The following is a 16,958-nucleotide window of genomic DNA, read 5'->3' as shown; positions in this document are numbered from 1 at the left end:
GTACTTTTCATGTGTGTGTTGTTTTTGTGGACTGTACACCATTACCTGCTTTTTTCCACCCCCACATGTGACTTCCACACCAATGCAACTTTCTTCTTCTTCTTCTTACCAGAAGCCACATCAGATGCAGCTAATTAGACTGAGGGAGAGTGAAAGAAAGAAAGAAAGAGAGAGAGAGTGAGAGAGGAGTTAGAGAAAAGAGGGAAGACAGATTAGTCATTACTCATTAAGTGGTAATTCTTGTCAGAGCTGCTACACTGACTCTCTCTCTCTCTCTCGCTCTCTCTTTGAGGCGGTCGCTGGTGGCCATGGCTCAGGGCTCTGACAGCAATGACACAAGTTACAGGTCGCCATCACCTGGAGGGAGGCAGGTACGTGCACGCTTCTTATTCACTTGTACTACCAGTTTAGCATGGTGTACACACATATAGCATTTGCTTCTTGGAGCAAGGAGGAGGTTGCATCACGCTGCTTTCACACATGGACAGGCGTGACTCGCCTCCACCGTGGGCTTCTCTTTTTCATCAGTTCATCACTCGGCCCGGCTTGCTTTTGTCTCGTCAAAGTGTGAATGACTTGTAGAGTTGTCGGGAACACTTTGTGTGTCGAGTGCAGTGTCACATCGATGCCATGGCTTTATTACCGTGACTACTCCTATCAGTAATATAGGCATTATTGTCTAAATATGAGTAACAATATAATCGTGGCGTGCTTGCAGTCAAGAATGGTGACGGGAGGGTCTCAAACTTGGGGCTGCATGAGTGCTGTCCCAAACCGGGAACATAAATGCCAACATACCTAAGTATGTATATCTAAGTAGCTACAGTACACCGAGCATGGTCGAATTGTGTCCTTCCTTTTGAGAACCATTGTTATTCTCTCACTTTACCCCCAACAAACCACAGCTCCCCCAGTGTCTGCAGCACTCATGCATCCCCAGACTCTGACACTACCTCCATATTTCTCGTCTGTAGACACAATTATCTTGGTACTCACATGTAAATAGTAAATACTGCTATACAAGCTGTACACTGACTCTTCTTAAGTTGGTCCAGATTTACTTTAGTATTGTCCCTTGAGAAGATAATATTACAGTACTTGCTGTACCTCAAAAATAGTGGGGTGGGTCCCCACTAGTGTTTTTATTCCTAATGCTCGAACATACAAACAAAACAGTGAATATTACAGATTATTGTAGGTATAAAATATTTGACAGCCACCACTGTTGGTCTTTTGGAACTAAACTAAAGATAGATATGCATGGGATAGTAACATAGACGTAACTGAGAGGGATCTCCAAAGAGTTTTTCTTAGTCTCCGTGCTTACTCGTGTGGGGTTTCAAACAGACTTGTCTCATTTTCAAATCAATAGTAAATTGACTTCATCATATGAGTGATAAAACACAGTAAGAACTTTGTTTTGGCTTTCTTAGAAGAAGCATCCACTGTATGACCATAATTTCAATAACTCATTGATTAAAATGTGAAAGGTTTTTTTTTGGGGGGTCATCCCGATTGTTTATAAAACAAATGTAATGTTGTGTAACAGCAATCATCCTGGTCATTACTGCCTCTCAGTGAATGACTTGATCCGTCCAGCCATAATATTAACTGGCAGCCTGACTCGGCTATTCTAAAACAGCTGAGTCGAGGCTTCAGGACGTGAAACAGGGTGTGTGTGTGATGCCTAACTGAAAGCTCAGGCCACACCCTGACTGAGTGATGCAGGTGAAAGATGCGTCGCCACCACTTCCCACACGGGACCACCACAAAGTCTTACTGACTTACTCACTTGAGTGACAGTCTCCTGTGAAGAAGATGCACATTAGCATTGCACGGTGCACAATGGTGCATTATTAGTCACAAATATCCACCTTTTACTGGCACTGCAAAACAATGTTTTTCTAAAAGCCTCTTGTTGCTGTGAATAAAAATACAGCTCATATGGAAGTGTCAGTGCACGGGGCAGCGTTGGAACCTTCCTAACAGCTGCAGCTAGTACGGGCCTTCTCCATCGCTGCCCCCACCCTCTGGAACTCTTTGCCCCATTCACTCCGTGCTTGCCCTGACCTTCCCAGTTTCAAAAAAAACTAAAAACCCACCTCTTTAAATCTGTTTTTAATGTCTACCTTTTTATATCTGACTGCTGTGCCCCGCCCCGCTTTTACTCATGTTTTAACTGTGTATTAACCAATGAATGTTGTATTTTGGTGCGTCTTCTACTCTGTTTACTTGCTTTTATTCAACTCCATTCTTCTGTAAAGTGTCTTTGAGTATTTTGAAAAGCGCTATACAAATAAAATGTATTATTATTAGTAGTAATATATGCTAATATCCAAGCAAATGCTGTGGTAATTCTACATTTGATCAAAGTTACTTCATATTTGCCAGATCAAAACGCGATCGCTCCATATGACTTCTATCAAAACATGATAGTCGAATCTCGAACATCATGGGAACTGTATATTTTTAGCATAAACATAAAACTACTCCAATCTGCAATCAATTTGACGTGTCTTCACTTGGGCTGTCAATGATTAAAAAATCTAAGAAATTAATCACAGTTTTCTATTTAATTCATGGTTGAGTAATGCTATTTTCAATAATTCATCATATTTTACACAAGGATTGCTATGATATGTGGTGATGTACTTTCTTGGGTGTTTCTGAGGGGATTCCAGATTCCGGTTGCAAAGTCAGCCTTTTTGTTGGTCGTCCATGTGCCCGTTAAATTAGCTCTGATTTGTCCAGAGCTCCTCGGATGACGTGAAGAAGGTGATGCGGCGAGAGAAGAACCGGATCGCGGCTCAGAAGAGCAGAATGCGTCAAACTCAGAAAGCCGACAGCCTCCACCTGGTGAGTATCATCAATAACAATGTATCAGTGATGTGGTGTTGCCTGGGGACTCCTCTTACTAAGTTACTTCCAACTTCTCTGTTGCTAAGCGCCCACTTTGAAAGGGATTTTTATTTTTATTTTTATATAATGCTACCTGACCATGTGGCGATGTGTCATGGCTTCTGTCGGGCTGCACACTTGGACGCTGCTCAGTGTTTGCAGGCATAAATTAGCACGTGTGGGCATCACCCAGAATCCAGCATCCGAGAAACTGCAACTGAATGATATAAGCGTACATGAGTTCACTGCTTCTTTTTTAATAGCTTTCCTTTTAATAGTGCAAGACTCCGGGAAAGTACCACATTTAATTTAAATACATTTTATATTCACGATCCAACTTTTTTTCATCTTTAATTTAATTAGAAAAAAATTAGCAGCAAACTTATACAAGCCTTTACAAGTTACTTTGAGTCAGTTATGCTAAAAAATAAAAAGGCCAAAAAATGTACTATTTTATTGTGACACACTATGTGCGAACAAGACAGCAATACAGTCATCCCTCGTCTATTAGTTAATTCTTTCCAGACTTGACCATGATGAGTGCAAAGTAGCATTCAAGATTAATAAACTTAATATTTTTGAAGTTACAGGAAAGTAACTCTAAATACGAGTTTTAACATTATTAAAACTCTGTAGACATAAAATAACACGACTATAGTCACTTTTACACTCCAATTATGCTTTGTTTACGTCACATTGCGCAGGCTATGGGATCACCGCCGGGACAAAAGTCAGCTGGAGCTAGCGAGTTAGCCTCTCCAATTTACTTATTCTTAAGTGGAGTGGGGAAGAAAGACAAAGAAGCCAAAACTTACCACTTCCACATGAAATGAGAGGGGAACCTATAGCTAATGGAATCTAACATTATTAGTCACCACGATATTACATATAAAACTTATTAACAATATTTTTTTAATTCATATCAGACCACAGTGAACCACAAAACAGCGATCATTCATTCATTATTAATTATTTATTTGAAAAAAGGGAGGTTGGCACGGCGGTCTAGTGGTTAGCGCGCAGACCTCACAGCTAGGAGACTAGGGTTCAATTCCACCCTCGGCCATCTCTATGTGGAGTTTGCATGTTCTCCCCGTGCATGCGTGGGTTTTCTCCTGGTACTCCAGTTTCCTCCCACATTCCAAAAAACATGCTAGGTTAATTGGCGACTCCAAATTGTCCATAGGTATGAATGTGAGTGTGAATGGTTGTTTGTCTATATGTGCCCTGTGATTGGCTGGCCACCAGTCCAGGGTGTACCCCGCTTCTTGCCCAAAGACAGCTGGGATAGGCTCCAGCACCCCCGCGACCATTTGTGAGGAAAAAGCGGTAGAAAATGAATGAATGAAAAAAGGGAATTATGTGAAGGAGAGATAATCCAACTGCAATATAGCGAGGGACAACTGTTACTGCGTCTCACTTTCGCCCCCTATGGTGACAAATGGTATTACAAGACAGAGCTCTGTTAAACATGTTAAGCGTGAACAATAAAAGGAACAATGTTAATGGCTAACACAAGATAAAATACTATACATGTTCTAAATGAAATGATATACAAATGAAATAATAATGAAATAATGCACAAAACCAAATGAAATAAAAATGTAAAAATAATGTAAATATACATAAATACATAAGGCTTATTTGATATTGTATATACAGCTTTCTGGTGGATGACTACTAGCATACAAATGCTACCTCACATTAACTCTCTCACAACAAGGAGCCATAGAGTGTCGTCTGTGGTTTTTACTTTCATCCTCTCACTCTGAGACAAACAGGAAGGCGTATTTTCCCTGTCATTGACACCAGACTTGATTTCCTGTTAGCGCTATAGTATTTTTTTTTTCTGTTTCTTCTGAAATAGCACGTCATGGTCTGTGTGCAGGGAAGAAAAGGGCAGCCACTTCTTGTAAGGCCCAGATAGCAAGTGGGCTGTAATTTGGCTAAGTGACGCATATGCAGGCTGGGGTTTGCCCACCGTGTGAGCGTGGACACACAGATGAGATGATAAAATGCTCTTGTGTGACGACCTTTATACTACTACCTCAGTGGAAGATTTCTCCCCTCAAGCTTACTCCCACTCTAGCCTCTTTTTTTCTGGCTGTTTGCTCTACTTGTCGCACATCAAAGTTGATCGGTAAGATACATCACAGCTTTTTTTCTGCACAAACAAACCCATGCGTGAATGTGCAAATGTGGGCTCATTATTTCTGCTTTTACAAAGATAACAATGCTCACTTATGTTTATTTTACAATGGTGTACAATTGCACTGAATCAGGTTAGGAAGGCTTTTCTTACATTTTGCTCCCTCCTGTGGATAAATGATGTGACCAAAATATTAGAAAAGCCGCTACAAAATGCAGACTATAGTAATAAAATAACTTTTATATTTAATAATGTGATTTATAGGACAAGTTGTTAGCGCGCAAGCCACACAGCTAGGAGACCTGAGTTCGATTCCACCCTCGGCCATCTCTGTGTGGAGTTTGCATGTTCTCCCCGTGCATGCGTGGGTTTTCTCCTGGTACTCCGGTTTCTTCCCACATTTCAAAAACATGCTAGGTTAATTGGTGACTCCAAATTGTCCATAGGTATGAATGTGAGTGTGAATGGTTGTTTGTCTATATGTGCCCTGTGATTGGCTGGCGACCAGTCCAGGGTGTACCCTGCCTCTCGCCCGAAGACAGCTGGGATAGGCTCCAGCATCCCCTGTGACCCTCGTGAGGATAAGCGGTAGAAAATGAATATGATTTATGGGATATATTTTATAATTTAAAAAAATTCACTACCAGACTCTTTAAAATTGTGTAACTTTTTCTAAATTGTTTTAAAAATTAAGTTAAAAAACATTTTAATACCAAAAATAACAGTTGAAATTGCTCATTTGCTCAAATTTTAATATGATAAATATTTTTTATATTACTTAAATAATATACTGGGAATTTATCCAAAATAATGCACTAATTATAAAGGGCTAAATATTGTATAGCCTGATGCCACAAAGGAAGCAGTATTCCTAGTTTGGTCAGGTATATATTTTTAAAATTACTTTTTATTCCTCAAGATACCTTTTTTATGTCTTTACTTTGTTTTGGGGGGGGGGCGGGTTATTTTCTTTTTTATATTAATAAATTAAATTAACTGAATTCATATGTTATTGGGCGAGAGGCACGGTACACCTTAGACTGGTTGCCAGCCAATCACAGGGTACATGTAGACAAACAACCCTTCACACACATTCATGCCTATGGATAGTTTGGAGTCACCAGTTAACCCATATGTGTATTTTTATACTGTGGGAAGAACCCGGAGAACCCGGAGGAAACCCACACACGCTCAGAGACGTCCAATCAGAGATACGAACCCGGATTTCCAGATTTCCTGACTGTATGGCCTTCATGCTAACCATCATTATGATTCTTCTCTCACTGATTGGCTGAAATAACATGGTTATACTCTAATTTCTACACCATGTTAAACAAAGCCCAAAATGACAGCATCTGCAATTTTTGTTCCCCCAGGAGAGCGAGAACCTGGAGAAAGAGAACGCGGCGCTGAGGAAGGAGGTGAAGCAGCTGACGGAGGAGGCCAAGTATCTGTCGTCGGTGCTGAGCAGCCACGAGCCCCTGTGCACGGGCCTGACCCCAGCCGCCCCTACCGACCTCTTGTACCCGTCTCACCACCACGGCGCCTACCACCACCAGCACATTGCCATGCCACACTACCAGCACTGACCTGAGACCTGCGCGGGGGTTTGTTTGGACATGGATTACAGCAGCAAGATGGCGGCGCCCTTGAGAACTATTTAGCAAGCGGCTGCTACATTACGTGCACCCGCACAACCTAATAGAAAACATTCTGCCTTAATAAAAGGCAACAGTTCTCCATTTTGTTTCATTTTGGTTGCTGTTTATACATGTGAAGAGTTACCAGTCTTTGTTTACATTGCGAGAAACAACCAGTTCTGTGGCAGGGGATTCATTTTGTAAATTCCTTATGCTCTTTAGTGTTATGCTCGCTTTTTCTTTGGACTTTTTCGTCATGTTTTTTTGCTGTCTTGTTTTGTTTTGCTGTGTAACAATTCAAAGCTCAGGAGATTATTTTTTATTTTTGGACCGATTTTGATTGTTTGACAAAGCGAATGTAAAGTTGAGCCAAATTTTGTGGAAAGGAGATATTTATTAAATGTGATGCCTTATGTGAGTGAACTTTATTGACCCGTTTTTTTGCATGTCTGCAGGGGCGTGATAACATGAGGACATGTGGGATAATGTGCAGTGCAATGAGAGACCTCTACGGGGCGCTGTTTACTAACCAAACTGCCAAAAAGGGACACACAACGTTAAATTCACTATTTACCGTTTAATTTACATATTTTATATTATATTTATTATATATTTTTTTAATATTTACGTTGCAATATATCTTATACTCGCTTCCGCATTGCACGTGAACGCAATGGCCACCAGAAATACCCGCATAACCAACTTTTGGGGCAGCTATAATTAAATAAAAACAACTCATAAGACTGCAGTTCAAAAAGGTGCCTCTATACGGCACTGTTAAGTATACCACACAAATTTACACGACATAATGTTATAAACGTTACACTATAATGACATAAGTTAAATAAATGTAAGGCTGTGTTCGAAACCGCATACTTACCTACTACTCATACATACTAGTATGCGGTTTCGAACACAGCCTAAATACACTACTCACTCACTGTGCTGCGTACACGTTGCCACCGCAAATACCCGTATGTTAATCATTCACCTGTGGGACAGTTAAAAGCAGTTATGTGCAGTACAGAGAAATGCCTGTACGGGGAGCTGTTTACCTAGCCACACATATTCAAACATCAGAAAGGAACAAATATAGTATATATACGTATATGTATATTGTATATTAAGGTCTAAAGTTTACATTGAAAGGCACATGTCATACGCACTTCCGTACAGCACGTGAACAGGTTGGTGACCACAAATACCCGGATGTGTGGCATCCGTCTTTACGACAGTTATCAAAAGTTTCCCGTAGCGGAACATACTAGAAGTAGACATTTGTAAAAGTTTCTTTTCACTCATTATGGTGGCCGCTCCGGACTCCACCCTTGTATTTGACCGGCGGGACCAGTTTGAATGTCTCCAAAGCGGTTTTAAGTCCGGGTTGTTGACGGGGGAGGGGAGGTCAGTAGACTTTCCCCCACATGTTGACACTCGGGAAAGTGGAGGCAACACGAGGAGGGGGGGGGGACTTTATCTACAACAAGCAACGGGAGTAGATCCATTCATGGACGAGAAGTTCGTCGTCAGGGTCTGCTAGTCATTTTTCACGACCAGGTGACAACATGTGGCTCTCATAGCGCAGGCTAGCTTAAGTTCTCTTTCGTTTAAATGTAAATTTCTGGCGCCAACCAGCTATCACAATGAGCGGTAAGCAAGAGGAAGCCAAACCGCACGAGGATCTCCATGATTCCGAGAAGCATGTAGGAGAATCCCCAGAGGCTTTGCAGCGGTTAGAAGGTCCGACTGAGCCCGGTGGAGGCGACAAAGCCTGGGTGACACGCTTGTACAAACGCCGCTGGGTGATGGTGCTGCTCTTCAGCTCCTATTCCCTCTGCAACTCCTATCAGTGGATCCAGTATGGCATCATCAACAACATCTTCATGAAGTTTTACAACGTGGACGCCTTCACCATAGACTGGATGTCCATGATCTACATGCTCACCTACATCCCCTTCATCTTCCCTGTCACCTGGCTCCTGGACAAGAAGGGCCTGAGGGTAGTGGCCATTGTGGCCACGGCTCTCAACTGTGCTGGGACGTGGCTCAAGGTGGTCAGTGTCAAGCCCAACCTGTTCGCCGTGACCTTCTTGGGACAGTTCTGCTGCTCCTTTGCGCAAGTCTTCATCCTGGGCATGCCCTCTAGGATAGCCTCTGTGTGGTTTGGGTCCAACGAGGTGTCCACGGCGTGTTCCATCGGCGTGTTTGGGAATCAGGTGAGCATCTTGGAGGTGGTTTCAAGTTTGACATGGAGGTCTTTATGTTACAGTCACAAAAAGTATATTGTTGTACCTTTTAGGAGCAGTTACAAATGGTGACCTTTGACCTTTGGTGTATAATACACTATGATGTTGCTCAAATATTACACACACGTGCTTGTCAGTTCCTGAAAGGTGTGTTCCAAATTTTGCGATGATTCGGCTTAACGCCCTAAAGTTACAGGGGCCATTTTGTCGAGCTGTGTGAGAAATTCCAAGTCAACCCGACATATGTTGCAGTTCGGATGCCATTTGTGGACCGCAGCAGTTTTTTTTTTTATTGGCCCATGATACATTCTAAAAATCTGATTAAGCAAGAGCAGGAAAATATGTGGCACATATGTCTACATGTGGCAACCAGTTCACAGTGTAACCCGCCTCTCGCCCAAAGTCAAATGGGATAGGCTCCAGCATACCCCCGCGACCCGAGTGAGGATTAGCGGCATAGAAAAAGGATGGATGGAAAGTCACAATATAAAGAAAACATGTATATTCTAACCAGAAAAAATCACAATTTATGTCTATTATGTTTATAATATAAGAAGGAAAACTGTAATTTTGTTAGCATATAGTTGGAAAAAAAGACCTATTGAACCAACATGTCTAGTTATTAAGAGTGAACCATCTTGTCATCCAGCCTATTTGGTAGAGAGAGAGCATGAATGCACATGCCAATATATCGAAGCCGGCAAAATGATAAAATGGATCCTTTCTTTTTTTCAGCATGTGGCCCCTCGCTGGAAAAAAAGTTTGGACACCCCTGAGCTAAATGCTAGTAGTAAATCTTTGGTTTGGTTTTGCTATTGTAAATGAGTTCTATAACCTAAGTCAGCCATCTGTAGGAAGGAATGCAACCTTAAATGTCATCATAGCAAAACACTCCCATTCAACATAGTTGAGCATTAATCACACAAATGGGACTAACCTGGTGATAGTTAACCAGAAGTGTGTCTTGTCAGGGTTGACAGCTGAAACTAGAATCACTATTGGCGGTAGTAGCATCATGTGAGAGATTGGGGCATGACAATGCGCTGACCCGTGAAAGCATCCTCACTGGCTGCACTCCCTCCTTGGCTGCTCCTGTGACAAGAATAAAGCCAGCATTCTGCACAGCGGACTTGGAGAGCTGCAGTGTGGAATCTTAAGAACCTTCACCTTCCCGGGACCTGCTAGTGATGCCTTGGAACAATACTCTAAAAGGCAACCGTGCAAATTGTGGATTCAGCCGTGAAGAAAAGCAGAAAAACTCTATGGGCTCAAAGACCTTCCGCCCTCCACACTTAGCATCAGTTCAGTGGACTCCAGGACCGTTAAGTCCCAGTGAGTCCCACTTGTGTTTGATAAGTGACCAGGTGACCCAGAATGCTGAGACGAAGCTGTACCATCGTCGCTGGGTCATGCTGTTTCTCTTCAGCGCCGTCTCAGCCAGCAACGCCTTCATGTGGCTGCAGTACGGCATCATCAGCAACATCTTCATGAAGTTCTACAACATAGACGCTCTCACCATAGATTGGCTGTCCATGATCTACCTGCTCACCTACGTCCCCCTCATCCTCCCCGTCCTGTGGCTTCTGGATAACAGGGGCATCCGAGACGTGGTCCTCGCGGGTTCAGCCTTTAATTGCATCGGAGCTTGGATTAAAGTCGGAAGTGCTAGTCCAAATTTGTTTCTGGTCACCTTTTTTGGACAGTTTGTTTGCTCGGTGGCTACGGTGTTTGTGCTCGGGATTCCGTCGTATATCGCCTCGGTTTGGTTCGGGGAGGAGGAGGTCTCCACCGCCTGTTCCATTGGGGTGCTTGGAAATCAGGTTTGAAAACAGTCATGGTAGACGTTCTCTGCTTGAGGTGTCTTTCTGCTGTATGTGCTTTCTTTAGAACTTCACAGGATGCCAGAGTCGCACAGGAATTTTACTGTCCAAGTGTGACACTTGTATCACCATGCTGTGAACTACACACCACTCATGCCTACTAAATAAAATTTTTAACATTATTAGAGCTTTCGAGATATGATATAACAGCCCTATAGTCACCTTTCCCCAATATAGTACTCTTAATAACACAAAAAAACATTTAAAACGTGTGCTTGTGTATGTTGCCGTAAATGTGTTCTGGTGCTAGGGGAGCTGAGTGAGGGCCGGACAGGAAGTGACGTTGGGGGTTCAGCTCAGCATGGGTCACAGCTACAACAGTAGCCCGTGTTAGAGATTTTTTTTCCTGTTGTGAGATCATTCAAACCTGCAGTAAAAGCCTGTTAGGTCTGGTGCTTGTGTGTCTCACATATGATTACAGTAACATTACTGATTACCTAGTGACCAGTGGGGCCATTTCCGCCATTTGAGAAGCACTGACATGCATTATTTCTTCATACAATAACAAAGGAAGTACCACGTATCTATTAGCGATAAGGCATTTATTATGGGCAATTTGTCCACAGATACGTACTTAATTACAACATAATGTACTGTACTGTCATATAATTTATACTTTGCAGGGTATTTTAAATCTCTGTACTTGGCACCTTGTCTATTTTGCAGTTGGGTATCGCCATCGGGTTCCTGGTGCCCCCCATTCTGGTGCCAAATGTGGACAACATGGACGAGCTGGCCCACCACATCAGCATCATGTTTTACATCACAGCCGGGGTGGCCACTTTCCTCTTCATCCTCGTCGTCTTTGGTATGTAAAGTATTTTTTGCATTTATTAGGGGTGTCGCAAGATCTTGCTAGATTAAAACATGACAAAATTGCTTGGTCTGGAAGAAAAAGGTCTTGTGGACACTGGGTGTGGGACAATAATAATTTATATAGATGAACATAGTGGAAATTAAATGAGTAGATTGCAATGCATTTAATATTTTTTATTGTCATTTTCTTAAAAGTAATGTTAAAATTTTGTCTTGTCTTCCCCTCATCGTATTGTTGCGTCAAGTGAGTGTCTCGTGACATCCCTAGCATTTATTACTTTGCTGTCGTTCCACTGGAAGCACAACTCTGCATACAAAGTGCTGACTCGGAAGACAAAAGCACCTCAGAACGGAGAAAGACGCTATTGTGGAACAAGGAAGGTCAGGGGGAAATGCTGGTTGTAGGAGTGGGTATATTGTCAGTTGAAGACATTGCTACAGTCTGAGTAGGTCAAAGTTTGCTGGTTCAGGGAAGTGACTTAGCAAGCAGGATATTAGTAGTTGTGCAAAATGCTTAGTAATAGTCTTATTTTAGTTCTATTTTAGTTTCTATTTTCGACCATTCGTTTAGTCTTAATATTTTCGTGCCGAAATAGGAATTGAGTTGCATATTGAGAAATATTGTTCTGTGAAGGAGATGCTCCATTGTCACATGGGAAAGTTGTGGTTCTGACTCTCGGATTTGGAAGTTGAGGGAATGCTTGTTGGCATTCAGCATTCACGAGCACAAAAGGATGCTTGTGAAGCCGTTCCATAGTAGCGCCACGCACCACGTTCACACCCATTCAACCAAAATGTATCATCCCTTGTTGCCGCGTGTGCCATGTGAGTTTGTATTTCTTTTATTTACTTGCTCATGACACAAAAAAGTTTTGAATAAAAAACAATAAAATGAAAGAACTCTGTCATAGATAAAGAAACAACTGTGTAATATTTTGCCACCACTTTGACACATCCCCCAGCAAGTTCTCTGAACCGACCAAAAAAAATCTTAATCTATAGATAATCTCTTACTTATCTTATTTTATTTTAATAGATTATTTCTTACTCACTGAAACTGACAGATGGACTTCAGAATAGGCTAGAAAGATGAGTAACAGTGATCCATGTTTAGCTAGCAATTTGGCATGAAAACCCATATTATTATTATTATGGTAAGATCCATTGTGATGCTGCATTCAAATACAACTCATATTTTAGCAGATGTGTTTAAAGATCAGTTGAAAAGCATGGCCGCTATCAAGCAAAACATCTTTTCAGGGACTTGCTTAGCAAGTAACTGTCCATAAGTCATTGACTTCCAGCTCACAGTGGATTGCACAGTTGTTTATGTGATGTCATAGCAACAACCTGGCAGCCGGCAGACAAATGGTCGAGTGGATGGTTCAGGCTATCTCCTATCAGGAGATGCCATCTTTCGCCTGCACTGCCATGTGCTGACTTGTCTGAATTTCACCAAGAGAGGCCAAAGCAGTTGGCCGGAGCTCCCTGGCATGACACATGACAACAGTTTTAATGCACCACACGCACCCTCGTGCATTTGAGCCACGTGTGTGTTCAGTATTAATAAAAGGAATATTTATCTTGTTAGAGCATAGAAAACCTGTTTATGACTATCTAAATATTATTTTTTTAACCATTACGAGAGCTCTCTAAATGTTAATGTTAAAACCAATTCTAGACAATGGACCATATTGTTATATTTTTTAGCACTTCCTGGATGGCTCAAACTGTGCATCTTTATCCAGATCATCGCCATAATTGATTACATTTTGTGTGTATCTTGTAATCGTGTTCGTATATATGTATTTTTTTTATTACATACTTGTGTAAGGTTGGACATACGTACATACAGTATGTGTTTGTATTTGTGGTCACATGATGGGCCAGTATATTAGTTGATATGCGAGAGACAAATACATGCTCCCTAACATGTTTGAATCCACTGTGTTTTTGTTACATTCCATTTGGCTTGTGTGGAAATACTTAGAGGAAAACACAACAAGAGTTTCATTAAACCAGAAAATTGAAAACACAACCAAATCTTCCTTCTAGCCTGACTTGAGTCAAATAAGGTCACCTGGTTGTGTTCATGGTTGGGATTGTATTTTAGAGGTGTTTTGAGGTACATGAGTAGTAGCAGTACTAGTAGTAGTAGTAGTGGTGGTGCTGTATGTCTTGCATTTCCCACTAATAATGAATTAATTTTGTCAGTCTTCCAGGAGCGTCCCCATCTCCCTCCGACTCAGGCTCAGGCCACCGCCCGGAGCATCCCGCCCGAGCACTACTCCTACACCGCCTCCATTCTCAGGCTTCTCCGCAACAAGCCCTTCATCATCCTCATCGTCACTTACGGTACGCACAACACGCACCGACCACACCATTCGGTGCTCCTCCTGCACAGTCCGGTGAGATCTCCGACAAAAGCGACAAATGTGCTTGTGTGTGGTGGAATCAGGTTGTGCAGGTGAACGTAATGTAGTGCTAATATTTGTGCTCGTCTACAATCATTTATTCCTTTCTACGCTCACACCTTTTGGCAAGTGCTCGACTTAAGGGATGCTCTGTAAATCTTATCTTATCACCCAATCTCATAAAAATGGAAACAGTGTAAGGAGGATGTTAGCGTGTTAGCATTGAAGGGGTCCAAAGTTTGTTTATAGTACAGGTAATGATTAACAGCAGTCTTCGAGAGGCCCTCGTTTTATGGTTTGGTGCTCGGGTCGAAAGGAGGCCACACAACCTTTCACTTCACTTGAACTTCAACCTGCATGACATTTCATCTGACATCTTCCCCCTAACTATTGGATGAACATGAAGGGTCGGCGGGGTCTCAAGTCCATTCCCTAGCAAGCCTTTCCTCGTGGATGTCTTTACATAACTGTCATGAATGTTTAAGCTGCCTTGGAAGTGTGGTTGAACAGGTATAGAGAGCTTGGACAGCTATAACTACTGGTACCTTGTTTACTTTCTGGAAGAGCCTACTTGAGGTATGGTGTTTATTTGCTCATCTGGGCAATTTATGGAGGCAGTGCATCTAGAATGGAGACCACTATTTGGAGAAATCCATTCCTTTCTCCTCCGCTTATCCAAGTCTGGGTCGCAGGGCAGCAGTCTCAGGAGGGAAGCCCAGACTTCCCGGTCCTTAACCACATTCTCCATCTCCACTGGAAGGACACCAATTTGTTCCCAGGCCAACTGTGAGATATCATCCCTCCAGAGTGTCGTAGCTCGGCCCTGGGTCCTTCTCCTGGCTGGGCATGCCTGGAACACCTCACTGGGAAGACTAGATGCTCGAGGAGAAGCGGCTCTACTCGGAGCCCCTCCCGGAACACTGAGCTCCTCACCCTATCTCTTGATCTTGTTCTTTAGGTCACTACCCAAAGCTCATGACCATGGGTGAGGGTGATGAACATAGATCACCCGGTAAATTGAGAGCTTTGCCTTCCGGATAAACTCTCTTTTCCCCACAACGGTCCGGTACAGAGACCGCATTACTGCTGCGCCGATCCGCCTATCGACCTCACGCTCCCACCTTCCCTCATTTGTGAACAAGACCCCAAGATACTTGAACTCCTCCACCTGAGGCAGGACCTCATTCCCAACCCGGAGGGAGCACTTCACCGTTTTCCGACTATTTGAGGAAATGGCTTCACTAAAAAGTGTGAATCCAGTATGTGTATGTATGTAGTTTTTAGGGACATACTGCATGTCTACTTTTAGGCTTATTTGAGTATACGTATGTATGCCTAACTTAACATTTGTTTTACTGGAGCTGAAGATAAAACAAAGAAATCCTTTTATTTGGTTCCTTGGCGCCAAACAGCCAGTTGAAGTTCTTGACTGCTGGCTGCAAGATGTTTACTCAAATTATCTGTGTTGCCTCAGCCGAGAAGCTCATATATTCATCTCTCTATTTAAGCGTTTGCTTGCAGGCACACACAAACATTGACTCAAGCGAGCGCCCTTCCATTCTACATTTCCTACAGCCTTAGCTGGTACAGTATTTGATAACCGTTTTCCGTGCCGCAGGCCTGAACGTGGGGTGTTTCTACGCTGTGGGCACCTTGCTGAACCGCATGATCATCGAGCACTATCCCGTGAGTCCCAGCTCCCTCCTTTTTAAGCCTTTTGTGACACATGTTGGTAGGCGTCACACTGATCATAAAATTGGTGGCCATGTTGGCCCAGCATGGTAATCATGTGAGGAAGTGTGGCCTTGTTGGATGTTAATTTCGGTTCCTCATTTCTTGCTGGAAGTGGAGTGAGCAAACAGTAAAACTGATATAATCATATCATTTAACAAGGATGGAGGTTTGCTTTGTCTCGGATATAATTTACTGTAAACATTTACAGGCTTGATGCTTTCCATTGATATAGGAAGGAGATGATTTATGTACGGTGTTTATATCAATTTTATGGCACTACATGAGTTATTTTAGTAGGAAGGAACCATATTGTAAATGCACTGTTAAATTATATTGTAAATAAACATACAATTTTAGTCTAAAGGATGTGACAGTTTTTTCTCATTCTGACAGAAATGATGTACATATTATTATTCCCAAATATTAAAACATTATGAAAAATATATTTGACTTTTTAACATTGGAAATGTTAAAATTAACGGCCTCTCAATAAATACAGTAAATCCCTGAGATGCCCGTCACTCTCCGCATGAATAAAATATGCTGTATCCATATCGCTAGTAAAGTCCGAATAGTCCGGTCTGTCCTTGTCCTGCAAAGACCTCACCCCCCAGCCCCCTCCGTACGGCTGTGATGTGTCAGTAAACACTCCGCTGTCTTTATTTGACCTCTCAGGGTGAAGAGGTGAACGCAGGGAGGATCGGTCTCACCATCGTCATCGCCGGCATGGTAGGCTCCCTCATCTGCGGGGTGTGGCTGGACAGGACCAAAACGTACAAGTAAGTCGGCCAAGGGAATCCAGACAAGCGGCAACATGGACTTTTCTTGGACCAAAGTGGAAACTCATGTTTATTGACATGTCTTTGTTTGTGTCGCTTGTTTGGTTTTTGTATGTCAGGGATCCTGATCTGTTTACCCAGGTGTGCTTTCATGTCGTAAACTTTGGATCCCCCCAATGTGGACCCCAGTGGGTGTAGTCAGGGGCTACAGTTGACGTAACCCCCCCACCCCAGTTGTTTATTTACGATGATATTGTCCTGCAAATGGCGGATGCAGGTGTGTTTTTGCTAAGTGCAAATTTAGCCTTAGGTTTTACATTGTTTTAGTGTTTGGTGGCTTGTATGCTACTTCCTGGTGCACAGAGGTTAATCTTACAGAGGGGTGTCCATACTTTTTCCACC

General features: G+C 42.5%; 2 protein-coding genes across 7 annotated transcripts in view; both read left to right on the top strand.

Annotated features, from left to right (window-relative positions):
* The first annotated feature begins 308 nt into the window (after positions 1-308).
* batf (basic leucine zipper transcription factor, ATF-like) lies at positions 309-7,091 on the top strand. The gene is made up of 3 exons (XM_058057138.1): positions 309-371; positions 2,752-2,856; positions 6,424-7,091. The coding sequence occupies exons 1-3, from the start codon at positions 309-311 to the stop codon at positions 6,634-6,636; spliced, it is 381 nt and encodes a 126-aa protein (XP_057913121.1). The 3' UTR covers positions 6,637-7,091.
* Positions 7,092-7,919: 828 nt separating this feature from the next.
* The window catches only part of flvcr2b (FLVCR heme transporter 2b), a 34,742-nt gene continuing 25,703 nt past the window's right edge, over positions 7,920-16,958 (top strand). The window contains exons 1-5 of one of the 6 annotated variants that reach the window (XM_058056909.1): positions 7,920-8,903; positions 11,480-11,621; positions 13,844-13,984; positions 15,662-15,729; positions 16,453-16,556. In XM_058056909.1, coding sequence (XP_057912892.1) covers positions 8,331-8,903; positions 11,480-11,621; positions 13,844-13,984; positions 15,662-15,729; positions 16,453-16,556 — 1,028 coding nt within the window. In that variant the 5' untranslated portion in view covers positions 7,920-8,330. Of the gene's footprint in view, positions 8,904-9,834; positions 10,754-11,479; positions 11,622-13,843; positions 13,985-15,661; positions 15,730-16,452; positions 16,557-16,958 lie in introns of those variants that run through there. The other 5 variants (XM_058056911.1, XM_058056912.1, XM_058056913.1 and 2 more) reach the window with 5 other exon arrangements.

The sequence above is a fragment of the Doryrhamphus excisus genome, chromosome 19, assembly GCF_030265055.1.
Source record: "Doryrhamphus excisus isolate RoL2022-K1 chromosome 19, RoL_Dexc_1.0, whole genome shotgun sequence".
Classification (NCBI taxonomy): Eukaryota; Metazoa; Chordata; class Actinopteri; order Syngnathiformes; family Syngnathidae; genus Doryrhamphus; species Doryrhamphus excisus.
The sequence above is the reverse complement of the archived record's forward strand: the minus strand, read 5'-3'. Positions and strand labels throughout refer to the sequence as shown.